The sequence below is a fragment of the Dendrobates tinctorius genome, unplaced genomic scaffold, assembly GCF_039654945.1.
Source record: "Dendrobates tinctorius isolate UK_male_01 unplaced genomic scaffold, ASM3965494v1 ptg000035l, whole genome shotgun sequence".
Lineage (NCBI taxonomy): Eukaryota > Metazoa > Chordata > Amphibia > Anura > Dendrobatidae > Dendrobates > Dendrobates tinctorius.
In genome coordinates, this window is record NW_027361703.1 from 31337229 (window position 1) to 31364499 (window position 27271).

A 27271-nucleotide genomic window follows, 5' to 3' on the forward strand; every position below is an offset into this window, starting at 1 on the left:
CATAATAAAGGCGGGGCATCACAGGTGCAAAATACTGATGCAAACAGCCAGTCATAAACCTAACAAATCATGGAGGTGGTGGGCTGTGTAGTATTAAACATACACCCAGATGGAGCTTGCATAGGACCCCAGTCACACTTGCATCAGTATTTTGCACCTTTGCTGCCCATGCTTTTATCATGGGGCTCTGCTGCATCCTGCTAGTGCATTGGTAATCTGACCTGATGTTTGTAAGGCTATATTTTTTTCTCTGATGTTTTCTGGTCATGAAGGGTCAAACAGCCTTGGGGAGTAAAGGGGTTAAAAACTGCACTTCTCAAATACTTCAACACCGTGGTCAGGAGATATTTTAACTATTCAGGGTCTACACAGAAATTAATGCAAAATTGAAAAAAAAAAAAGTACTTTTCCTCTAAAATATTGTTTAACCCAATTTTTTTCAATTTTACAAGGGATAGTATGAGAAAATAGACCCACAATTTGTTACCCAGTTTATTCTGAGCTCACAGATATCCAAGATGTGGTCAGAAACTTCTATTTGGACATACGGCAGGGCTCAGAAGGGAAGGAATACCATTTGAATTTTGAAATACAAATTGGCTGAAATAGATTGTGGGCACCATGTAGCATTTGCAGGGCTCCCAAAACTGTCTCCATTTTTGAAACTTCACCCCTCAAGGATTTTATCCAGAGGTATAGTGAGTATTGTGAACCCACAGGTACAACAAAGAATTTGATAACATTAGGTCAACATATTGAAAATTTTCATTTTTTTCCCCCTAACAATGATGCTTTAGCCCCAAATTTTTCACTTTTTCAAGAGATAACACCAAAAAGTGGTCCCCACAGTTTGTTACCCATTTTCATTTAAGTGCAGCAATACCCCACATGTAGTCAAAAAGTTCTGTTTTGTTAAGTGGCAGTGTTTGGAACAGAAGTTCAATATTTGAATTTTGGAACACAAATTTGGCTCTACTGGAATAGATATTCGCATTTGCAGAGCACATACAGTTCAAAAACAGAAAATCCCCATAAACTTATCTTTTGTAAATTATACCTTCTATTGTATTTATTTAGGGAGGTAGTCAGTAGGGTTCGATACCACCATTTTTTATGCAGTTAATACAAGTTTGAAAAGTTACAATATGCATTTTTTTCACTGAATCTTTTTTGTACGTTTTCGGGAACACACCTCAAATTTGATTGCATTGGTTTTTTCAGTGTTCAGATATAAGTCCAATATGGCACCAATTTGAGTACTGGACACATGGCTGTGCCTATTAGAAATGGTGCACCATTTGGTCTTCACAGTAAAATTGATGGAATTCCAGGACCTAATCAAAGCTTACAGAGACATTGAGCTACCAAACAAGAAAATCCTTCCAAGAATTAATACTCACAAACAAACGCATGCCCCTAAAATACATTTGCGGATTATAAAATATGGTCTTGCAAAAAAAAAAACCAAAAACCCAGCTGTACATTGTAGCAATAAAAAATTGTTCTATAGTGGATGGCAAAATGTTCAAAATATGGAGGAAAATGAAGCCAACTATGATAGAAACCTGAATTTGTTCCAAAGATGAAAGAACATAGGCAGGGCTTAAATGACAGGGATTGATGGAGCTAAACCTATGTGAGGGACGAATGTGCCAGTCGACATGGTACACCATAACATGCTCCTGCCCGCTATGTGCGCAAAACAACCTACAGAATTTTAAAAGTATTGTCTGGTACAGGAGGTTCAGCACGAACCATGCAATAAAGCACATAGTGTAAAAATACGGAACAGCCTCATTATTAGAGATCCTCCAATAAGATGATCATGCCCGTATCACCAACATAAATAATATGTAAGTAATAAAAATGAAAACAAAAGTTTTGTGAAGCAAGACAAATGTTTGTGAGTGATCAAGTCCTGGAATTGTCAGATGACCAGACTTTTCAAGAACATTTGTGGGGTCCACATTCTGGTGTATACAGACGTGTGTGTGTTCACGAGAACTTGTCTGAATATTAGTTTGGTATGTGATGATCGCGTCCTGGAATTAAATTGTGAAATGGGGTAAAATGTGTTTTACAGATGAAAATATTCTCTTCACTGCTTGTTCCACAAAAAATTACTCTAGCGAGAACCACTAAACAAGAATATATAAATTATTTGAAAAAAAGAAAGACCCTACCACATAATTTGGTGTAATTCATGACAATTTAATAATTGTAAGATGTGTGTTAGATCTCAAAACATGCAAATAAAGTCCGTGGAGCCTCATTTAAGAGTCTCAAACACGAGACTAGCCAGATCTTCCTCCAGGGAAGGACCCAGCCAAAGGAGTGGCTCCTTTCGGAAACCACCATTACCACCATATTAAGTGGCCCTTTAAGTCAATATCCAGCTCTTTATGAGTTTACAGATATGACAAGGGAAATACCAAGGCCAGGTTATCCATCCACAGACAGCTGTTTCGGGGTGTTGCCCATCATCAGTGTGGAGTAGGATTCTGGCTAGGTGGGAGCAATGCCTAGTAGACCAACATCACAAAACAATCACTGACCTCAGGGAGACCAGTCAAAGAAAACACTGCGGCAGCCGGAAAAGGCGCTCAATCTTTAATGAGGCTCCACGGACTTTATTTGCATATTTGTATTTCCCAGGGAGCAATGCACCTAGGATTTCACTGATTGAGCGCCTTTGCCGGCCTACTCCACACTGATGAGGGGCAACACCCCGAAACAGCTGTCTGTGGATGGATACCTGGCCTTGGTATTTCCCTTGTCATATCTGTAAACTCGTAAAGAGCTGGATATTGACTTAAAGGGCCACTTAATATGGTGGTAATGGTGGTTTCCGAAAGGAGCCACTCTTTGGCTGGGTCCTTCCCTGGAGGAAGATCTGGCTAGTCCCATGTTTGAGACTCTTAAATGAGGCTCCACGGACTTTATTTGCATATTCGTATTTTCCAGGGAGCAATGCACCTAGGATTTCACTGATTGAGCGCCTTTGCCGGCTGCCGCAGTGTTTTCTTTGACTGGTCTCCCTGAGGTCAGTGGTTGTTTTGTGATGTAGATCTCAAAACAGGAGGAGATAGAAAGGCCTAGCTGTGATGGGCACATGGGGCAATAATACTAAGAGTCGCTTCCTACAAACCAGGCATCTTTTTTGGGGGATACTTTTGGGTGGGAGTGGCAGGGACAGGGCAAATTAAGTGGCTTTCTGCAAGTCTCAGAGCATTCTCGGACTCGAAGCCTGCCTCTTGTACTGCCAAGTCAAATAGGAGACACTTGACAACTTTTTCTGGGAACTAGAGAAAAGTTAGTGCTCACTGTGACTTTTATAGAGGATGGAACGGTTGTAGGTAGAAATCTGGATGAGGTAGATTGCTAGCTTTTTCTACCTGGCCTTGGTCTTTTGCTTCACCAGGTATGGTTGAAGCACCTGGTCTGACAAGTCAATGTGTCCCATAAATTTATTATAGTCCAGTATGCAAACTTATTTTTGCTTGTCCCATGTCTCTGATAGTCACAGTGGTGTACACACGTCATCAAAATTGTTTGTACCCCTCGTTTAATGACAGAAAAACCCACAATGAAGACAGAAATAACTTGAATCTGCCAAAAGTAATAAATTAAAAATCTTTGAAACTGAACAAATGAAAGTCAGACATTGCTTTTCAACCATGCTTCCACAAAATTAAAAAAAAAAAACAAAAAAAAAAACTCATGAAATAGGCCTTGACAGAAATGATGGTACCCTTAACTTAATATTTTGTTGCCCAACCTTTTGAGGCAATCACTGCAATCAAATGATTCCTGTAACTGTCAATTAGACTTCTGCACCTCTCGACAGGTATAGAGCAAACTGCTCCAGTTGTCTCGTGTTTAAAGGTTGCCTTTTCTAGATGGCATGTTTCAGCTCTTTCCCAAGATGCTCAATAGGATTTAAGTCAGGCCTCATAGAAGGCCACTTCAGAAAAGTCCAATGTTTTCCTCTTAGGCTGGCTTCACACTTGCGTTGTATAGCGCTGCGGATGGCACCCAACTTCCTTCATTAAGCCCCGCCCACTGCCGCACCTCTTCCTTCAGCTCTGCCTACATCTTCATTCATCCTGCATACCCTATCTTTAACAATAAGTGCGCAGGCCAAGCGGATGCATGCCGACGCCTCCGCATGTGTCGTTTTGACGCTGCTCCGAACACAACATGTTACATTTTGTTTCGGTCAGCGGGCGCATCAAAACATCACATGCAGATGCATCAGCATACATCCGCATGGCCTGCATACCCAATATTTAAGACAGGGTACGCAGGACACATGAAGACCTAGGTGGAGCTGAAGGAAGAGGTGCAGCAGTGGGTGAGGCCTAACGGAGGAAGAAAGACGGAAGTAGACTGCCATCCGCAGCCCTGTCGAATGCTAGTGTGAAACTAGCCTTAGCCATTTTTGGGTGTTTTTAGCTGTGTGTTTTGGGTCATTATCCTGTTGCAAGATGCATGACCTGCAACTGAGACCAAGCTTTCTGACACTGGGCAGCATATTTCTCTCTAGAATCCCTTGATAGTCTTGAGATTTCATTGTACCCTCCACAGATTCAAGACACCCTGTCCCAGATGCAGCAAAGCAGCCTCAAAACATAACAGAGCCTCCTCCATGTTTCACAGTAGGGACAGTGCTCTTTTCTTGATATGCTTCATTTTTCTGTGTTATCATAGAGCTGATGTGTCTTGCCAAAAAGTTCCATTTTGTCTCATCTGTCCATAAGACAATCTCCCAGAAGCTTTGTGGCTTGTCAACATGTAGTTTGGCAAATTCCAGTCTGGCTTTTTTATTTCTTTCAAAAATGGTGTCCTTCTTGGTCATGTCCCATGAAGTCCACTTTGGCCCATACAACGATGGATGGTGCAATCTGACACTGATGTTCCTTGAGCTTGAAGTTCACTTTTAATCTGTTTAGAAGTTTTTTTTGGTTCTTTTCTTACCACTCGTATTATCTGTCATCAATATTCCTCCTGCAGCCACATCCAGGGAGGTTGGCTACAGTCCCATGGAACTTAAATTTCTGAATAATATGTGCAACTGTAGTCACAGGAACATTAAGCTGCTTGGAGATGGTCTTATAACTTTTACCTTTAACATGTTTGTCTATAATTTTCTTTCTAATCTCCTGAGACATCTCTTTCCTTCACTTCCTCTGGTCCATGTTGCGTGTGATACACACCATGTCACCAACAGCACAGCGAGTATCTGTAGCCCACTCACTGATTCCAAGATTGTAGACACCTGTGATGCCAATTAGTGGACACACCTTGATTTAACATGTCCCTTTTATCACAATATTTTCAGGAGTACCATCATTTCTGTCCAGGCCTATTTCATGAGTTTTACGGTATATTTTTTTTTTTTTTTTAATTCTGTATAAGCATGGTTGAAAATGTCTGAGTTTCATTTGTTCATTTTCATAGATTTTAGATTTATTATTAGTTTTGTCAGATTCAAGTTATTTCTGTGACCATTGTGAGTTTTTCTGTCATTAAACAAAGGGAACCAACAATTTTAACCACGTGTGTATATTTTGTATATTAGAAATGCATTGCATGTTTGTATATTAGAAAGTTGCACATGTACCCTGATGTGTTCTTGCACATTTTATATAATTTAACATTGTATTTTGCGATCTTGGCGGGGATAAATTGGCAGAATGACAGACGGATCTTGAAACTCATGAGGGACTTGTGGATTGCAACATGTTGCTCAGGGCTATAGGAATTGAAAAATGAATGCTTTAGGAGGTAAATTAGGGGTCTCAATTTACATTGATCATAGCTGGGGTCATTTCTTGGAGGGGTTGGGCATGGTCACTAAAGTTAAGTTATCTCAATAGGGTTTCATAACGGGTTCAGGTCATGACAGCTGAAAAAATAGAGATACGGTGGACAGATTTTGTTGCCCAGTAGGAATGGTGAATGAGGTTTTTTTGTACTAAACCCATGTTGTAGGGTAATGTCCAAACATTTTCTTTTTAATTTTAGGGACATTTGTGGGGATCCATGAACGGGAATGATAGGATACGGGTTTTTGGCCATATATATTTATTTTGTGGACAATTGTAAGACTTCTCGGGTAATTTAAAAAATTCAGAAGGGGTAAAATTGGTGACATTTACTTTTATTTCAGGGGTTGCTTGAAACCGAGAAATATGAAGGGAAAATGCAGTGATATCATACCAGAATCGAGGGGGGACTGCAGAACTTGGCTCTGCCTCTGATGCCTCAGCAGCGACAAATGACTCCTCTACCATTGAGCTGTCGGCTCTTGTGTAGGAAGAGTCATCGTAACTGGCTGAAAACTGTTCCATTTCAGAAGCAGATTTGGTTTCACTCATAGAACTGCCGGAGGAAAGCTTGCTCTACGGTGAACATTCTGTGGGCCATTATTTTATTTTATACGAATGCCTAACAAAAAAAAAACTAATCTAATCTAACACTAGTAAGCCTAACACAAAAGTAGTAATAAGAATTAAAAAATTATAAAATTAAAAAATGTCATCTTAGTGGAGGGATGACACGGGTGGGGGATGATCAGGGAGGTGAAGAGATTGGGAAAGAATTTATTGAACTAGATCTAGAAACATGATTTTTTTTATCTAACAAGACAGCACATAGGTGTACAGCATCTCTCTCCCAGAACAAATGAGAGAAGACAAAGGCACAGCCCCAAGTGCTGCTATATTAACAAAACATTTTGGGGTTTGATCACTGTGATAGGGTCTATCACAGTGATCAAATGTCAGGAACCAATAAACTTGGTTCATGATGTTGTCGGGCGCCGGCAGGCAGATCTTGGTGGGTGCCATTTTGCTTCACGAACAGGAGGAGGGGGGGCCGGGGATGGCGTTTCCGGTGCCAAGGTACCATGAGGAACTTGTTAACACCATTTGTCTCTCCTCTGATATATTAGATCATGTCAAAGAAGAGAGAAATTATTCTTAAACGGGACTTAACTTTATATTTTTTGTTTTTTTAACGTGATCGCCATTATTCGTTCAATAACAGCAATTATGTAATCAGAGGCTGTAAAAACTAGCCCCGATTGTGGCCTCCAGGGTCTCAGATACCCCTGGTTACTGAAATTCTAGAGATTTTCAGATGCTGGAGGGCCGCTATTGCCTTACTTTTCAGCGCGGACAAACAGTCGATGAGGAATAATGCCCGTTAAGTGCAGTTGTTAAAAGACGTATTGGGGGTTGTTATGGGATTACAACGTTATTATTTACTGTTGATGCTATAGATAATTGTATTTAAAATATTGCAAAGGACATACATAATCCAATAATGTAATAAAGATTTTTAACGTACCGTGATTTCCTGTTCATATGTCCATACTCCACATGCCAACTCAATGCAGAAAATGACTAGCAAGCTCCCAAAATACTGCAAGAAAAAAAAGATAGTGTATAAATGTCAAATTTAGCACTTCAAAAATCTATTACATTAACCTGTAATGCAAAAAACTTGAAGATGCAAAGCAACAGCACTAACCACTGAGCCACCATGTTGCACTTTTATAAAATCAGATTTTTGTCTTTGTCATATTATGGTCATGAATTGGCTCATGAGTGGCGTAACTAGAGCCTGATAGTCCCTGATGCAAGATTTGGAAAGGGCTCACCCATCCTGATGGCCTTCATCCTGATATATATGTATGTGTTGATCAGCAGTGATACTGCTGAGGTTCTGTGTAAATGTCTTAGGGAAGTTGTCAGGTAGCTGGAGAGATAGGCAGGACCAGCTACCTACAAATCCACCCAGGGGTGTGTCTGAAAACGCTGGTAGTAAAAGACTATGTGAGTGTGAAGGACCTGTGATGAGGTCATAGCCATGTGACCCGGTGGGTGTGGCTATGGACCATATAAGGTGGCCAGGGTAGGTCACGAGTGAATGCTCGGACCCGGTTGGTCCGTTGTGGAAGGTCCCGCTGGGAGATGGGCTTCCTGCCTGACAGCACGTGAATGCTGTGAATAATGGCTGCAAGCGTCTGACAGTTCCCAGGGAGAGGGAATGAACGTCTGCAGTGAGCTGAAGCAGCCATGAGGTAACCCTGACGGGGTGAGATATCTGTGAGGCTGAAGAGCCTGAGTACTGGACATTGCGTAACCTGTGTGACCACAGGCTTAACAGAGGGAAGCTCTGTCATGAACGCTATGCTGATTATATGAGCTTTATGTTGCTGCTGTGGGTTTATGATGCCTGAATAAACCGCATGGATTGTTATTCTTTTATGGAAAACCAGTGCCGGACGTGATTATTTTGCTGCCAAGCAAGTGTCCCCAACCTTGACAGCGCTACCTTACAATATATACATTATATATATATATATATATATATATATATATATATATATATATACACACACACACACACACATATACATACAAGCAACATGACCGAATTACGTCACTTCTATGCGCCACCGGTCATGCGCACGCCAACATCAGCTGCTGGCCTCTGATTGGCTGGCAGTATTTATTGCTGCGAATGAACCTGATGGGTCTGTGCATTGCAATACAAATAAGCTGGCTGTGCATCTGAGGACGCACATCCAGCTGAAATTTGCTGGCGTTGGCGGGCCCCTCACCTGCTGGACCGGGTCGTATCAGTCGTCACCACTGTATTTTATTACAGTTAAAGCTCACTCAGGAGATCTGAGTCAGGATTGAGTGATTATTAGAACACTCATTTGCCATTTATTAGATAGTGTAAACATGACAATCAAAACGATGAATGATTAAAATGCTCATTCATCTTGTGAAAAGTTTGTTGAAGCCAGAATGAAAATCGTGGTTATCAACAGCACATTGTTCTATGTAAATGGGATTTTCTTCCAGTAAATATATCTATGCAAATGTCATGTGATTTTCATGCGAGTACAATCCGATTTTTTAACACACAGCATCAGATTTACATCCGATTTACATGCGAATGCGGTCTGATTGCAATGCGATTTTAACATGAGCTTCTACATAGAGCAATTGTCATTTACATATAGTTTTCAAAGGAAATATTCTTCAAATATTTAATATATATATATATATATATATATATTTTAGATAGATTAATAGATTAGATACAAAAAAGACAAATGTGAGTGAGCTATATAATCAGTGCTTTACCTGGGTGGTTTACTCTACATGAGATCAGCACGAGCGTCGTTAGAACTTTTCCCACGGCACTGGCGCTGACGTCAGTGAGTTCAACAGAATTCATTGGCTGTGAACTCCCAGGACCTTTCTGTTGTCATAGTGTGAGAACTTTCTCATACTCAGTGAGTTGAAAGGATTTCACCACGAAGCGCTGAGCAAGCACACAACACTCGGTGTCTTTGCTGGATGGCAGGCTATATAGTCGCATCATGCAACAATGCATCCTGCCATATAGATGTAGCAGAGCTAGATGAGTCGCAGGACAAGTGGATTATCATCTTCTTGACAGACAGGTGAGAAATATTGCTGTTTATTATTTTAATTCTATTACAGGAAACATTAGCTTCTGTGGAGTGAACGATGATGTGAGTATGGTTTAGTTTAGATTCATTAAAGGAGTTTGAGTCAGTCTTTCAATTAAAAAATTTTATTCTGAGTGTGTTTTGTTATACAATATAACTTTGGAGTTTGTAATGGGGGTATCTTATAGACTGCTCTCCATTACTATCCCCTGGGCTTAATGTCACCTGACAATATAAAGGTGACATCAACTCCCCGAACTATCACCCCACTAGCCACCGCACCCGGGCAAGAGGGAGGCCAAGTATGAGAATTGGAGCAGGTTATGAATGCGCCTTTTCTGGGGAGGCTGAGAGCTGATGTTTTAAGTCTGGGAAGGGGCCAATATCCATGCCTCCTTCCTAGGCTATTAATACAGCCCACAGCTGTCTGCCTAGCCTGATTATTATAGGGGGCCCTACATCTTTTTTTTGGGGGGGTCCCACAATTTGAATAACTAGGAAAGGCTAAGAACACTTGTGAGCTGATATTAATTGCCAGGGAAGCTCCATGGGTATTACCCTATTTCCAGCCTATAAATATCTGCTCCCAGTTTTCCGCTTTCCCTCTGCTGGTTAATAAAATGTCTGGGTCCCACACCATTTTTTCAGAAAATAAGTAAAAAAAAAAAAAAAAACTACACAATCACTGTACTAATTATAAGTCTAACATGTTTATATCTATGTGTATATATCTATTCTATTTTGCCAGGTCATGCTGTGATTTTACTGTTTGCGGCAGATGAATTGCAGACTTTTCAAAAGACATGGGTGCGTAAAAAAAAAAAATCAGATGCCACTCGCATGGTCTAAGTGCCGTGCGTTTTTTTTCCATCACACCCACTGATTTGCACTGGCGAATCTCATAGATTAACATTGTTCAAAGTGCAATCAGATTTTTCATCGGATTGCTCTCGTCCAATTTCCTCGCAGATGAGTATGAGCCCTAAAGATCTGTGTTGCATAACAAGCTGTGCCCCACTGTAATAAACACACAATGGGAGATTTCTAAGTAATGTAAGTAATCAATTACCATAATTTACAACAAACAAATTGCATACAATAACAGCAAAGAGCTTGAAAACAATGAGGACTGCTAACATAACGTATGGTAAAGAACTACATAAATTATCCAATGAAGATTTAACAATATAAAACATGAAAATATTTAAAGATGATGCATTCAATGGTGAAAACATTTACCATATCAGCAGCTGTTTTGGTGAGCATTATACACTATATAGAAATCACAACAGGATTTGGAAAGCTAGAAACTAAATAAAGTATGTTTTTCACCATCAAAACCATTTGCAAATACTATACCGATCTCTGTCACAGCACATGATCATTCACAGCTGTATTTACAATTCTGCCAGCGAGTAAGTGCACATCAGCATTCATTGCTGGTTCCTTACGGAGCTCACCCAGAGATTTGCATTCTAGGGCAGGAAGTGTCCCTATTACATCAGGCACTGTACAGTAAGATTACGGACGAATTGCTAATGGTCCCTCTGCACTAGCTCCGCCATGAAATCATCAGCGCTTGCGATCGCAAACTAGAAATCAGAAATCTATGGCTGAACTTCAAAATGAATAATTATTTTATCTACTGTACATTTCATATTAACTGCAAACTACAAAACAAAAGGTGAAACTGTTTTTAAAGGGAATCTGTCACCAGAAATTTACGGGCTATGTAAATGCCCTGTGTCCGGTCCGATGGGTGGTGTTTCTTCTTCTTCTTCTTTTCTCCACCCCATCCATGGCCGACGTCTGCAATATTTTCAGGAATTAGAGTAATTCTCCTCCATATTTTGCACGTGTGCAAAGCAATCTTGCCTCGCGCACGCGCAGTAGGCTTTGCCCAACTGCGGGCAAAGCCGAAAATCATTAATGCGCATGTGCACTATGTCTCGGAACACAGCGAAATACTTACGGGACATAGTGTACCAGCGCATGAGCAGTAATGATTTTCGGCTTTGCCCGCAGTTGGGCAAAGCATACTGTGAATGCGCGATGCGAGATCGCTTGGCGCACGCGTGAAATATGGAGAACTACTCTAATTCCTGAAAATATTGCGGACGTCGGCCCACGAATGGGGTGGAGAAAAGAAGAAATACCGCCCACCGGTCCGGACACAGGGAATTTACATAGCCCGCAAATTTCCAGTGACAGAATCCATTTAAATGGGTTGTCCAAAACTGGACAACGCCTTCGTAACAGCTAAACTGCCAGGATTTAAAAATAAACACATACAGTACAGACTAAAACTTTGGACACACCTTCTCAGTCAAAGAGTTTTCTTTATTTTCATGACTATGAAAATTGTAGATTCACTCTGAAGGCATCAAAACTATGAATTAACACATGTGGAATTATATAATTAACAAAAAAGTGTGAAACAACTGAAAATATGTCTTATATTTTAGGTTCTTCAAAGTAGCCACCTTTTGCTTTGATTACTGCTTTGCACACTCTTGGCATTCTCTTGATGAGCTTCAAGAGGTAGTCACCAGAAAGTATTAAGTTACGTACCGGTAACGGTATTTTTCCGAAGCCCATGACAGCACCACGAGAGGGGGGATCCGCCCTTCAGGAACAGGCAACCTACAGATACAAAAGGGCGGCACCTCTCCCACGCATCAATTGGATTACAGAGCTTGAGAGGCTACCATAATTAGTGGCACAGCATATATACAATCTATATCTCCTATTTACAATTTCAATACCTTCTCCCATATAAGGTAAATCCGTGAAACAATCTTCTAAAGGAGTGCACCCCTATACATGAACAAGGGAGGGAACTAAGGATGCTGTCATGGGATTCCAAAAAATACCGTTACCGGTACGTAACTTAATGCTTTATTCGGACTCCCATGACAGCACCACGAGAGAATTACAGAGATGTAAACTAATTTAGGGAGGGACTACAGCCTGCAGCACCCTTAGCCCGAAGGTGAGATCTGAGGAGGCACCCATGTCTAACCGATAGTGGTTAAAAAAGGTGGAAGGAGATGACCAGGTGGCCGCCTTACTGTACATATCTGGTCAATTGACACTCCCGATCTCTCTGCCCAAGATGACGCCATGGCACGAGTGGAATGCGCCCTCAAATTCTGTGGAGCCGGACCGCCACCTGCTGTGCAGGCAAGAGAGATAGCCTCCCTAATCCACATTGCTAACGTGCGTTTGGATACTCTACACCCTTTCCTGGGACCTTGGAAGGATAGAAATAATGCGTTCTCCTTCCTCCAAGGATCCGTGGCTGATAAATATTTAAGTAGGCATCTTTTAACATCTAACGCCTGAAGTTTTTGTTCCTTAGGATTGGTCGGATTAGGGAGGAAGGAAGGCAGAACTATCTCTTGTGTCCTGTGAAAGTGTGACGCTACTTTGGGAAGGTATGCCGGGTCCGACCTTAGGATTACTCTATCCTGTAAGAATTCTGTATAAGGGGGCAATCTGGAAAGTGCCTGTATATAGCTTATTCAACGTGGGGATGTTATCGTTACCAGAAAAGCTGTCTTGAGTGATAGAACCTTTAGTGAAGCCGGATCTAGAAGTTCGAATGGTTTTTCTGTCATGGCTGTAAGGACTAAATTTAAGTCCCATGGTATACATCTGTCCTTGTGAATGGGTCTCGATCTAGCAGCCGCTTTGATGAATCTTGCCACCCAATAGTTGCTGGCAATATCACATGCAAATAGGGCCCCCAAGGCTGAAACATGTACCTTTAATGTACTTGTGGAGAGACCCACTTTGAGACCCCTCTGGAGGAATTCCAGAATCTGTTTTGTGGGTATTCCATCCCTGACATTAAACTCAAAAGGTGGACAGGAATCGCCTCCAGGTTCTAGCATAGATATTTGTGGTAGCTTGTTTTCTGCTTTTCAAGAGGGTATCAATTAAATTTTTGGAAAAACCTCTATTCTTCAATAGTGTCCTCTCAAACCAAATGCCGTCAAATGAAGTCCCGCTACCTGTGGGTGGCTGACTGGCCCCTGGTAGAGGAGATCCGGAAGGTTCGGCAGTACCCAGGGATCGCATACCGACATGGTCTTCAACCATGTGAACCAGGTCCTTCTGGGCCAGAAGGGGGCAATTAATGACCCTTGCTTGATCTTCCCTGATCTTCCTTACTACCAGAGGTAAGAGGTTTAATGGTGGAAAAGCATATGCCAGAGAGAAGTCCCATTTTATCAAGAGGGTGTCCACTGCCAGTGGATTTTCCCTGGGATTCAAGAGCAGAATGTTTTTTCCTTTCTGTTTTCTTTGTTGGCAAAGAGGTCTACCTCCAGCTGACCCCATTTGCAGACGATCAGGTTGTAAATGTCCGTGTTTAAAGCCCATTCTTCTTGCCTTAGGGCCCTGCGGCCTAGAAAGTCTGCCTTCATGTTGTCTTTCCCTCTGATGTGGAGCGCAGTTAAAGATTGAAAATTTTCCTCCGCTATCTGAAAAAGATGCTGCGTTATCCGCATCAGGGCCTCGGAGCGTGTTCCACCTTGATGGTTGACATAGGCTACTGCTACCTGGTTGCCTGAAAGGATCCTCATATGATGACCCTGTAGGTACATAACGAGTTTTTTAACTGCTAACTCAATCGCCAACAGCTCCCTCTGGTTAGATGAGGTCTCCGCATCGGAGTCCCAATGTCCCTGTACTACTATGTCCCCCATGTGGGCCCCCCAACCCAAGGGGCTAGCATCTGTGGTTATTATGCGGGTTATCTGCGTCACCTAGGGCACCCCTGAGGATAAGTTTTTGTCATCGAGCCACCACCTAAGAGACGCAAGAGTCAAAGGGCTTAGCGATACTTGAACCTGTAGAGACCCCTCTAAGGCCCTGCTATTAACTAGGACGTCTCTCTGAAGGGATCTAGTGTGAAATTGTGCCCACCTGACTGCTGGGATACATGAGGTTAGAGAGCCTAACAGAGACATGGCTTGTCTGAGGGTCATGGAGGGTCTATTAATTGCCCGAAGTACCTGCTGTTGTATATGTTCTAATTTATCTGATGGCAAAAGACACTGCTGAGTTTCTGAATTTAACAGTAAGCCTACAAACTTTTGGACTCTTAGGGGCTGAAATCGGGATTTTTCGTAATTTATTATCCATCCGAGGCTCTCTAGTCTGGATTTAGCCTTCTCTATCTGGGATAGACAATGGTCCACCGAATTCCCCACAATCAAAAAATCGTCTAAGTATGGGACAATCAAGATATCGGCCTCCCGCAAATGAGCCATGACCTTGGCCACATTTTCAGAAATACCCGAGGCGCCGCTGAGAGACCAAAAGGAAGAGCTCTATACTGAAAATGACGGATCAGACCGTCTATTGAAACTGCTACTCTCAGGAACTGCTGGAAGTCTACGTGGATAGGCACATGCTAGTACGCGTCTTTCAAATCCACGACTGCCATAAAACACCCTTCAAACAACATCTTTATTGTTGAATTGATGGATTCCATCTTAAAGGTGTGATTAACAAAAAACACCAAGGTTACTTACCGGTAGCCGGTTTTTCCGGAGCCCATGACGGCACACATTAAAAGAGGGGATCCGCCCAGTCAGGACAGGAACCCTACTGAAGATAAAAGGGCGGTACCTCTCCCTCGCTTCAGTTGGTTTACAGAGCATGAGAGGCCCCCCCGGGTTAGTACACATGGTAAAACTATCACCACATCATATCTAACTAAAAAACACCCAAACTATAGTGCACACCAAAGGAGTGAAAAGGGGGGGAATATACAGGTGCCGTCATGGGCTCCGGAAAAACCGGCTACCGGTAAGTAACCTTGGTGTTTTCCCGTCTCCCATGACGGCACACATGAGAGACTTTTGTAGAATAAGACACCTTAGGGAGGGACCACCGCTTGCAGCACCCTTCTACCAAAGGTTAGGTCAGTAGAGGAAGACAGATCCAGTCGGTAGTGCTTAAAAAAGGTGGAAGGTGAGGACCAAGTAGCGGCTTTACAAATTTGTTCAATTGATACCTCAGCCTTCTCTGCCCAGGAGGTAGCCACGGCTCTGGTGGAGTGAGCCTTGATGCCTTCTGGAACCGGAGCGCCACTTGCGGAATAGGATAACATAATGGCCTCCCTGATCCATCTGGCAATGGTACTCTTAGCTACCCCGTGCCCTTTTCTACTACCCTGAAAGGCTACAAAAAGGGACTGATCTTTCCTCCACTGACTAGTTACTGACATATATTGTAATATGGCTCTTCTTACATCTAATGTATGGAACTTTTGCTCCCCAGGGTTTCTAGGATTGTTACAGAAAGATGGCAAGGAGATCTCCTGAGTCCTATGAAACTTTTGGACTACCTTGGGGAGATAGGCCGGGTCTGGTCTTAGAACCACTCGGTCCTCCAAGATCTGTGTATATGGAAGACATATAGACAGAGCTTGAAGGTCGCTGACTCTTCGGGCTGATGTTAAGGCTACCAGTAAGACAGTTTTAAGTGTAAGTAACTTTGGTGACAGTTCTAGTAGTGGTTCAAAGGGGTCTTTAGTTAAGGCCTCTAAGACTAGGTTGAGGTCCCAGGGTGGTATCTTTTGGATAATGACCGGCCTTGACCTGCCACAGGACTTTATGAGTCGGGACACCCACCTATTGGCTGCTAAGTTGCAGTTATATTGGGCCCCCAAAGCTGAGACTTGAACTTTGAGTGTGTTAGGGGCTAACCCCAGTTGTAGTCCCGGCTGTAAAAACTCTAGGATAGGTCCCACTGGCGCTACATCCCCCAAGGGTTCCCCCAGGAAGTCTAGGAACTTTTTCCACGTTCTACCGTACATTTGGGATGTTATAGGTTTCCTACTTTTCAACAGGGTGGAGACTAACCCTGGAGAGAATCCCTGGCGACTCAGTAGTGCCCTCTCAAATTCCAGGCTGCTAGATGGAAGCCCTTCACCTGAGAGTGGACCACTGGTCCCTGGGAGAGCAGGTCTGGAATCTCCGGTAGTAGCCATGGATCTGTCACTGATATAAGCCTCAGAAGGGAGAACCAAGGCCTTCTCTGCCAAAACGGAGCTATAAGAATTATTCTTGCTCGATCCTCCCTGATTTTCCTGACCACTACTGGGATCATTGTTATCGGGGGAAATGCATAGGCCAGGATGAACTTCCAGGGTATTTGTAGGGCATCTACTGCGAAGGGGTTTTCCCTTGGGTTTAGTGAGCAGAACTTCCTGACCTTCCGTTGTGTGCGGTAGCGAACAGGTCTATTTCTGGTTTGCCCCAGGCCTGAACTATTTGTTGGAAGACTTTGGGGTTTAGGGACCATTCCCCTTGTCTTAGGTGCCTGCGACTCAGGAAGTCTGCCTGCATATTTTCTGCCCCCTTTATGTGCAGTGCTGTGATGGATAACAGATGTTGTTCTGCTAGCTGGAAGAGTAGATCTGATATTTGCATGAGGCCCCGAGATCTCGTTCCCCCTTGGTGATTGATGTAGGCTACTACTGCTTGATTGTCCGTCATGACCCGGGTGTGGCGGCCCCGAAGTAAGGGAAGGAAATGTTTCACGGCTTTTTCCACTGCCCACAGTTCTTTTACATTTGAACAGTGATCCCTTTCTAGCGAGGACCAGGTCCCCTGTATTGAGTGGGATCTCAGGTGTGCTCCCCATCCTGTGGCACTCGCGTCTGTTGTAACGATGTCCTCAACTGGTTTTTGCCATGGGACACGGGCTGTTAGATTCTTTTCTACAGTCTACCAGAGCAGGGAATCTCTTACAGCCACTGAGAGACATAGTTTGCCTTCTAAATGCCCTTTTAATTGTTTCTGTGCTGACAGAACTTCCCACTGTAGTTGCCTTAAGTGATACTGCGCCCATGCTACTGCGGGTATGCATGATGTCAACGAGCCTAAAAGTGACATTGCGTTCCTCAGTGTCATATTTGGCCTTTGTATTGCTGTGCGAGCTAGGCCCCTTATCTTGGTCACTTTGCTCTCTGGTAGGATGCAGTGTTGTTGCTTGGAGTCAAATATCAACCCTAGGAAGGATTGCTCTTTTACTGGGGTTATCCTTGACTTGGGGATGTTTACTATCCATCCTAGTCCTACTAGAATTGCTATCACTTCCTTCACTTGATGTGTGCAGTGGGACTCCGACCTCCTTATTACCAGAAAGTCATCTAGGTATGGGACAATCACTATGTCCCTGGAACGCAGAAAAGACATTACTTCGGCCTTCACTTTGGTGAATACTCTGGGGGCTGTAGACAGGCCAAATGGAAGGGCTGCGTACAGGTAGTGTTTCACCTGCCCCTGGACATAGAGTGCTACTCTCAAATATTTTTGATACTCCCGATGAATTGGGATGTGATAGTAGGCATCTTTTAAGTCTATCACTGCCATGAGGCAATGCAATGCTGGAACAGGATCTTTGTGGCCGTGTTGATTGACTCCATTTTGAAGGAGCAATTGTCTACCCACTGATTGAGTCTCCTCAGGTTGACAATGGTTCCCCAACAGCCATCTGGTTTTTGTATTAAGAGGGGGGAGTAGAACCCCCTTCCTTCTTCTTGCACTGGGACTTCCTGTAGGACTTGTTTTTTCACTAGTCCCAAGACTTCCGTCTCCAGGGCCAGCTGTTGCTCTTGGGCTTTCCTTCTGGGTGTCATTATGAAGGTATGCCTGGGCGGACAGATGAATTTTATTTTTAAGCCGTCATTGATTATATTTAGGACCCATGTACTGGGGGAGATATTTGCCCAGGCGGAAAGGAAGAGAGAAAGCCTTCCCCCTACCTCCAGCCCAATGTCATTGGGGAGATTTTTTGGAGGAAGTGGAGGGCCCTTTAAACATATAGCCCGATCCTCTTCTTTCTTTAAAGTCCCAGCTTTTTCTATCTCCTGGGGGACGACCCCTGTTAAATCTCCTCCTCCGAAAGGGCTGCTTTTTAGGTTCTCCCGGAAATCGGGGAAAGCTTTTCTTCCTATCCCCAGCATGTTCCAAAATCTCTTCTATTTTTTTCCCGAAGAGGAATTGGCCATTGCATGGAATGGAACATAACCTATGCTTTGATGGTAAATCTCCGGGACACCCTTTAAGCCACAGGGCTCGTCTTGCCACGTTAGACAGGCTTTTTGCTGCCCTTGCTGTCAATCTTGCGGAGTCTGCAGAGGAATCTGATAGGAAAGCCGCTGCTCCGTGCACCAGTGTCAATTTAGCCAGAATTTCGTCCCTAGGAACTCTATCCTTGATCTGGTCCTCTATTTGTTGCAGCCAGACCATGAGAGCACGAGCGGTACAGGTACCAGCTATCGCTGGTTTCAATCCACCTGCTGAAGCTTCCCAGATGTGCTTCAGGAACCCGTCTGCTATTTTGTCAAGCGGGTCTTTCAACACGCCAGAGTCCTCTAATGGTAGGGATACCTTTTTTGAGGATCTGGCTACGGCCCCGTCAATTTTTGGGACTTTTTCCCAGGCTTCTGAATCCTTCTGCTCAAAAGGGTACCTCCTCTTTGATGCGGAAGGTAAGCCCCCTGACCTCTCCGATTTTTTCCATTCCCTGTCAATTAGTGCTTTTATTTTATAATTTACAGGGAAGGTACGTTTTCGTTTTTCCTCCAGTCCTCCAAACATTACATCCTCTAATGATTTGGGAGCTTTTTCCTCTTTAAGGCCCATTGTAGCCCTAATCGCTCTGACCAGTTTTTCCACATCCTCTGTTGGGAAACATGGACGGCCGCCTATATCGCTGTCCGAGGAGGATTCTGAGGACTGAGCAGAGGAAGAGTAGGTGGAGGGGGACAAGGATCTATCCCGCCCCATCTGCCTTGGCGAGGCCTCTGAATCGGAGCTTCTTCTACGATTTCTTTTATCTTTCTTTTTAAGGGCTGCCCTTAGGGAACCTTTCATCTCCTGTTGAATTAACTGTTTAAGGCTAGTCACCAAATCAGGGGTCTCCTCCTGTATAGTTTTATTTATACAGTCAGCGCAGAGGTCTTTCTGCCACTGATCTGCCAGCGGGTGTTTACATAGGGCGCATTCTCTATTTTTGGTTTTGCTGCTGGCCTTCCTCGACCCCTAGTGATCAAACAGAGAAAATGGAACCCCGTTACCATAAGGGTGACATTCACGTAGATCACTCACCACCGCTGTCAATCAGGGGTACCGATCTCGGAGGCTCCTCAGATGCACTTGTGACGTTTCTCCTGGACGTCTCAGTCATGCCGATTGTGTTTATGACTGCTGCTCCCACCACTCGAGCGACTGCTCCTGGTATGTTGGCGGCTCGGCCTGGCATCTGGCGAGAGGTCTTGCTGCTGACGCTGCTGCTGACGCTACTCGTCTTGCCCCACTTCCATCATGAAGCCTTGGGCATGAGTGCGTCTTCTGTGGGCATCCCCCTTCAGTAAGGGGGATCCACTGCACGCTCTGCCTCCTCCGGTTACCCCACAGCCCGTCCCCCCCCGCCATGCCGTCGGGATCTCCTTTCGCCGGCCGGCGTTATTTGTTATGGGCGCCGCCATCTTGGATAGCCGGCTCCGCCTCCCGACGTCACGCAGGCACGCCCCCTCCCAGCGTGCCCTGCGTGTGACGACAGGGGAGCGCGGCCCGAAGTGGCCATTCCCTGACGCTCCTGGATGCAGCAGAGGGGGAGAGGGCGGCGCGGCAGCCACGGAAAAGCCCCCGAACCCCAGGCCGTGCTGCTCCTGCGCCCGCTCGGACGCTGAGCCCCCGGGGGACCCGCAGACGGCGCTTCCCTCCCCCCACGCACGGCGCCCAGGACCCTGCCTGTTCTTCCACGCCGGCACGAGAGAGGGGCAAGTACGTGTTCCTTCAGTACACGGGTCCCTGTCAGGACAGGAAACCCAACTGAAGCGAGGGAGAGGTACCGCCCTTTTATCTTCAGTAGGGTTCCTGTCCTGACTGGGCGGATCCCCTATCTCATGTGTGCCGTCAGGGGAAACGGGAAAATTCATTGAGGGAACTTAAATTAATGATGGTTCTAAATGTCTTATCTGGTTTTTGGATCAGGAATAAGGGAGAGTAGAAGCCTCTACCTCTCTCCGATTCCGTAACCGCCACCAGGACATTTTTCAGGCACAGGTTTTTTACTTCTGCCTCTAAAGCAGCCTGCTCAAGGGGCGACGATCTTAAGGGAGTTAGTTTAAAGGTATCCCGTGGCACATAACTGAACTCCAACCTGAGCCCGGTGGATATTACATTCCGCACCCAGTCACTATTGGTGATCTGCAACCATGCTGGGAGGAAGGCTGACAGTCTACCCCCCATGGGAATTGCTAGTCATTGGCTCGGTTTCTTTCGCTCTCTTGAGGAACGCCTGAACATGAAGCCCGTACCTCTTCTCTTTCTATCTTCCCATCTGGGACGGTCTCTAGGTGAAGGATTGCGCCTTCTCCTCTGACCGAATCTCCTTACATTGAATGGACGTCGGTAGGATGCAGACCACAAATTCGGGAACTTTTTCTTATCGTCCCCGGCTTTCTCAAGCAGCTCATCCAGGACTGCTCCGAACAAACATTCCCCCTCACACGGGATAGTACAGAGTTTTGCTCTGGATTGAATGTCTCCCTGCCAGCACTTTAGCCACAGGGCTCTATGAGCCGCATTAGAGAGTCCTGCTGCCCTGGCGGCCATTCTTACCACATCAGCAGAGGCGTCCGCTAGGAAGGCTGCAGCCTCCTGAATTACTGGTAGGGCCCCAAGAATTGTCTGTCTAGACGTCCCCTGTTTCAACTGTGATTCTAACTGGTCCAACCAGATCATCATGGACCTGGCCGTACATGTTGAGGCTACTGCTGGTCTTAAAAAACCGGCTGCCATCTCCCAGGTACTTTTAAGGAAGGTATCTGCCATCCTATCTAAAGGATCTTTAAGGGACCCCATGTACTCGAAAGGTAGTGAGGACCTTTTTGATGCCTTTGCGATTGCCGCGTCTAATTTGGGGGCCTTGTCCCAAGTGTTCACCGTCGGATCATCGAAGGGGTATCTACGTTTGAGGGCTGGTGGTAGCGAACCTCCCATCTGGTTTCTTCCACTCTCTACGGATTAGATCTTGAATCTTTTTGTTCAAGGGGAAGACCATTCGCTTCCTCTGCTCCAGCCCACCGAACATGACATCCTGCATGGATAACTGAGGTCTGGGCTCCTCCACTTCCATTGTTCCTCTCACCGCTTTTACCAGCTTGTCCATTCGGTCAAGCGGCAGACAAAACCACCCCGAATCCTCCTCTGAGGAGGAGGATGAGGGGGATGAATCATGGGAGTCCTTGCTTCTCCTCCATTCTACCGAGGAATCTGACTCCACAGGGTCCCCACCCCTTAAGCTTTCCGGTTAGGACAGGGATTTCAGGGTTTCCCTAATCTCTTCCCTGACTACATCCTTTAAGCTTGCAGCTACTACGAGCGCTTCCTCCGCCACTGTCTGCTGGATATAGGGGGGACACAATCTTTTGGGGCATGAGTCCGGTTAGCTGGCATGCACAAAGTGCACATTCTCTGTGTTTTGTTTTACTCGAAGATTTCTTCCCCTAGAAATAAAACATAGAGGGAGGCCCCGTCACTGAGTGAAAATTCACGTAGATCACTTACCAGTGCCGCAATTAAGTACCGGAGAATGAGGGGGATTTTTCTCAGTCGATGCTCCTGTCCGTCTAGAGGAGCTTTTATGACTGGATTGGTCACTTCACCCCGCACGTTCTTTACTGTCACGGGACTCCTTTTTCTTTTGTTTGACCTGCCGAAGGTCCTCTAGGGGCGGCAGTGATGATTGTCGCTGCTGCCGCCGCTACTGCTGCTTTTGCTGCTGCCGTTGCTGCTCCTGATCGCTCTCAATTACTGTGTGCAATAATGTGGCCAAAGCATGGAACCCATGTAGGGCCCTGCTTATATACCCCTCCTCCGGACAGCAGCTACCTGCTGCGCCCCCACTTAATTGGGTCCCCTCCCCCCCAGCTGGCGCTGCCACTGGCCGGTGGTCCGGCGCTTACCGGCGCCTCTCCCGATGGGCACTGCCATCTTGGGGTCCTCGCGCCTGCGCATTGGCGCCGCGACCCGGAAGCGCCCTCAGGCTCTGCCTCCGACGTCACCGCAACCCTGTGTGTGACCGGAAGTTACATGGGACGCCCGGGCGTCCCCTTACGCTGCGCTCCCCGGCACCACGGGGCTATGCCACCACCGACCACGCAACCGCGCCACCGGGGCCAGGAGACCTGGGGGGCATACTCACTGGCGGCAGCTAGTCTTTTTCCATGGAGAGAGACATCCTCCGGACGCCGCTCCCTGCTGTACACGCCACCGCCGTGCGCCCATCCAGGACCACCGTGGCGTCTTTCAGCACCGCACCTGGGATCCAGCATTTTGTCTGTAGGATCCCGTCCCCTCAGGAACAGGAAACCAACTGATGCGTGGGAGAGGTGCCGCCCTTTTGTATATGTAGGTTTCCTGTTCCTGAAGGGCGGATCCCCTCTCTCGTGGTGCTGTCATGGGAGTCCGAATAAATGGTTTTCACTTCACAGGTGTGCCCTGTCAGATTTAATAAGTGGGATTTCTTGCCTTATAAATGGGTTTGGGACCATCAGTTGTGTTGTGCAGAAGTCTGATGGATACACAGCTGATAGTCCTACTGAATAGACTGTTAGAATTTGTATTATGGCTACAAAAAAAGCAGCTAAGTAAAGAAAAACGAGTGGCCATCATTACTTTAAGAAATGAAGGTCAGTCAGTCCGAAGAATTGGGAAAACTTTAAAAGTGTCCCCAAGTGCAGTGGCAAAAACCATCAAGCGCTGCAAAGAAACTGGCTCACATGAGGACCGCTGTTGTGAGTTGATTTTCTGGTCCACCAGTTGTGAGTTCTCCTTCCAGGCTCCCTCTGGTGGTAACAGGAGGTAGTGAGGCTGATTTAATCAGGAGAGATCAGCCACCTGATAATGAGGATGACGATTGGACCTCAGGAATCTCAGACTGGATTTAAGACAGCTGACGCGCTATTCTGGTGCTGGTGATTCCTTCCGGCTTGTCAGGTCTTGGTTTTCAGCTCTGTTCCAGTCATCTAAAGCTAAGTTTTTCTGCTAATGTTGACACTTGATTTTGTTGGTCTATTCAGTTTTTTGTGTGGTCAGCCAGACCCGGCTGGGGCTGCACTAAATTTCCACTCTTATTTATCTGTATTTGCCAATTTGCTTTTTGTCCCTTATTAGATTGGTCTTTTTTTGCTCTGTCTCAGAATATTTCAGAGTGCTGATATAGTGGGAGAAGTCTAGTGACTTCAGGGTTAATTTTGCTATCAGAATTGTTGGACTTTATTTTTGTAGGGTTTTTTGCAGATTGCAGACAGTGTCTTTCCTTTCCTATCCTTTCTAGTTAGTTTGGGCCCCATCGTTTGCTCAGCCTATTTTCCTGCCTGTGTTTGTGCTTTCATCTTGTTTCACCATCAATACATGTGTGGGGGCTGTCTTTCCTTTGGGGTCTGCTCTGGGGCAGTTAGTTTTCCCCTTCTTTTCTTGTTTCAGGCTTATTTAGTCCTCCGCCTGTGACAAAGCGTCTAGGACCATCGTAGTTACGCTCCACGGCTGCTGCTAGTTGTGTGGTTAGGATCAGGGATCTGCAATCTGCATAGTTACCAACCTCTCTGGTTTTCTGTGATTTAGCTTGTTTTTTTTTTTTTCTCCTCGGTGACCCATTCATAACAGACCGCCCCAGGAAAGGAAGACCAAGAGTCACCTCTGCTGTGGAGGATAAGTTCATCCGAGTCACCAGCCTCAGAAATCGCAGGTTAACAGCAGCTCAGATTAGAGACCAGGTCAATGCCACACAGAGTTCTAGCAGCAGACACATCTCTACAACAGCTGTTAAGAGGAGACTTTGTGCAGCAGGCCTTCATAGTAAAATAGCTGCTAGGAAACTACTGCTAAGGACAGGCAACAAGCAGAAGAGTCTTGTTTGGTCTAAAGAACACAAGGAATGGACATTAGACCAGAGGAGATCTGTGCCTTGGTCTGATGAGTCCAAATTTGAGATCTTTGGTTCCAACCACCGTGTCTTTGGGCGACGCAGAAAAGGTGAACGGATGGACTATACATGCCTGGTTCCCACCGTGGAGCATGGAGGAGGTGGTGTGATGGTGTGGGGGTGCTTTGCTGGTGACACTGTTGGGGATTTATTCAAAACTGAAGGCATACTGAACCAGAATGGCTACAACAGCATCTTGCAGCAGCATGCTATTCTATCCGCTTTGCGTTTAGTTGGACCATCATTTATTTTTAAACAGGACAATGACCCCAAACACACCTCCAGGCTGTGTAAGGGCTATCTGACCAAGAAGGAGAGGTGATGGGGTGCTACGCCAGATGATCAGGCCTCCGCAGTCACCAGACCTGAGCCCAATCGAGATGGTTTGGGGTGAGCTGGACCACAGAGTGAAGGTAAAAGGGCCAACAAGTGCTAAGCATCTCTGGGAACTCCTTCAAGACTGTTGGAAGACCATTTTCGGTGACTACCTCTTGAAGCTCTTCAAGAGAATGCCAGGAGTGTGAAAAGCAGTAATCAAAGCAAAAAGGTGGCTACATTGAAGAACCTAGAATATAAGACATTTTCAGTTGTTTCACACTTTTTTAATTATATAATTCCACATGTGTTAATTCATAGTTTTGATGCCTTCAGAGTGAATCTATAATTTTCATAGTCATGAAAATAAAGAAAACTCTTTGAATGAGGTGTGTCCAAACTTTTGGTCTGTACTGTATACAAACCTCCCAGACCTGTGCTGGTCCAGAAATTCTGGTACTGTGATTCCTGCCAGTCACTGGCCAGTGTTATATCATATGACTGCTGCAGTCAGTCTGAGGCAACTGATTAGCTGCCAGGAGTCACAATGCCCACCTTGTGGGAATGGTGTCAGCAGGTCAGGAAGGTGAATATTTTTTTTTTAATGAAGGGCAATTTAGTCGTTAGGAAAATGCATAATAGAAAGTCGCTTTAATGGGAATATACAGGAAGGCACACTGGTGGACCAAGGCACAAACGTGTGATCCATTGGGGTTTCAACTGGGCATTAGCAGCTATTGTCAAGTTTTCCCAGGATTTCCAAAGTTGTTACTTGATATTTTGTGGCACCTGCTAAACTTATAGGTCTCAAAAATTGTATGTTTTTTTAAGTGGCTTTTCAGTTTTTGGGGGAAATAGTTGTGCAAAATTCTTTAAAATGGCAAATGCAGGTTGATGAATTTTGTGCTAAACCAAAGATTTTTTTTTTGTCTTTAACTTTTTTTATGCACCTTTTAAAGCCAAATGTTGCAATTTTCTTTGCACATTACACAAATTAAAATTACACAGACATACTACATTAGTTTACTATTGTACACTACATTAGGTTATTAGATTAAAGGATTATCTTACATAGAGTACAATTGTGCAAAAATTTTATAAACTATGAATTAGGCTAAAACAGCTGGATAAAGAAAACAACGCCCATAATGCAAAGCAAAAAAAACGTCCATGGTATACCATTAGTGATAAATATCAGTGAACCATGACTGCCTTATCTTTTACTTGCTCCACTAACAGCTACTGGAAATATATTGAGGAAGGAACGCTGTAAGTTCACATTTTCTTCTTTACACAAGGAGTATAAGGGCTTGTAAACATGCTTCATTTTTCTGCGTTTCTCCATGTGCTTTAAAAGGATAAAAAAAAAAATCACTGCACTTTACAGTACCAGCAAAGTGAGTGAGCTTTCTGAAAACCCATGCACAAAGCAATTTTCAGATCTGCAGAATTTCAATTCTTTCAGCGTTTTTGAAGATTTTTTTCAACCATTTAAATGAATGGGGAACAAACGCAAGGGAAAATACATATCAAATGAACATAAAAGCACATATAAAATGCATCTAAACATGTGTATTTTTTGTAGTATTTATGTAGTATTTGTATTTGTATTAGTATTTGTATTTTGTAGTATTTTTTCTGCCAATACTCTGGTTTTTGCTGCAGGAAATCTGCTGCAGATACTCAAGTTGCGCACATACAGTACCCGTAGTGATTTTGACACATTTGACGCGGAGAAAAATGCATCATTTTATAGCACCAGCAAAGTGAACGGGATTTCTGAACTTGTTTTTTATCTGCAGCATGCCAATTCTTCAGTTCAAAAGAACGGTTAAAAAAAAAACCTCAAGTAAAAACGTATCAAAGACGCAAGTAAAATAAGGCGCCAAAACTTCACACAGCGTTTTGCTTGCCAATTTGAAAAATCTGTGGCGAATACTGAACGTGTGCACATATTCTAAAGCAGAGGTCTCAAATACGCGGCCCGCATGCGACTCCTGAGGCAGGCATCTGCAGCCCGCGGTGCACCACATGTCTTACTCCCTGAGGCAGGGGGGAGGCGCGGATTCAGAAGCGGCGATGGCATTGGCTGTTCTGTGTGCACACACTGCACAGGACCTGTGATGAGGTCACAGGAGGAGGAGGAGTCAGGGGGGTCACATGATCAGGAGCCTCAGTGTGTGCAGGACGCTGGTGTCTGTGCTGGTTGTCACGGTGCTGGATGAAGGCAAGTTTATGCGTGGAGTCAGGAGGGGTTTACAGGGTGGATGTAGCAAAGCCCTGTGTGTATGAGGTGTACGGAGCAGAGCTGCGTGTGTACGAGGTGTACGGAACGGAACTAAATCATGTTGTGGTTTTAACACTTGAATATTTCTCTCGCATATTTTTGCAACTGAAAAAACTTAATGCGTAACCATCGTTATCATTTTTGTTTCATAA

At 44.7% G+C, this 27271-nt stretch overlaps 1 protein-coding gene across 1 annotated transcript in view; it reads right to left on the minus strand.

Annotated features, from left to right (window-relative positions):
- Positions 1 to 27271, minus strand: part of TSPAN12 (tetraspanin 12) — a 344082-nt gene that overhangs the window by 110626 nt on the left and 206185 nt on the right. The window contains exon 5 of the mRNA XM_073573369.1: positions 7354 to 7428. Within this exon, the coding sequence (XP_073429470.1) occupies positions 7354 to 7428 (75 nt within the window). The remainder of the gene's footprint in view (positions 1 to 7353; positions 7429 to 27271) is intronic.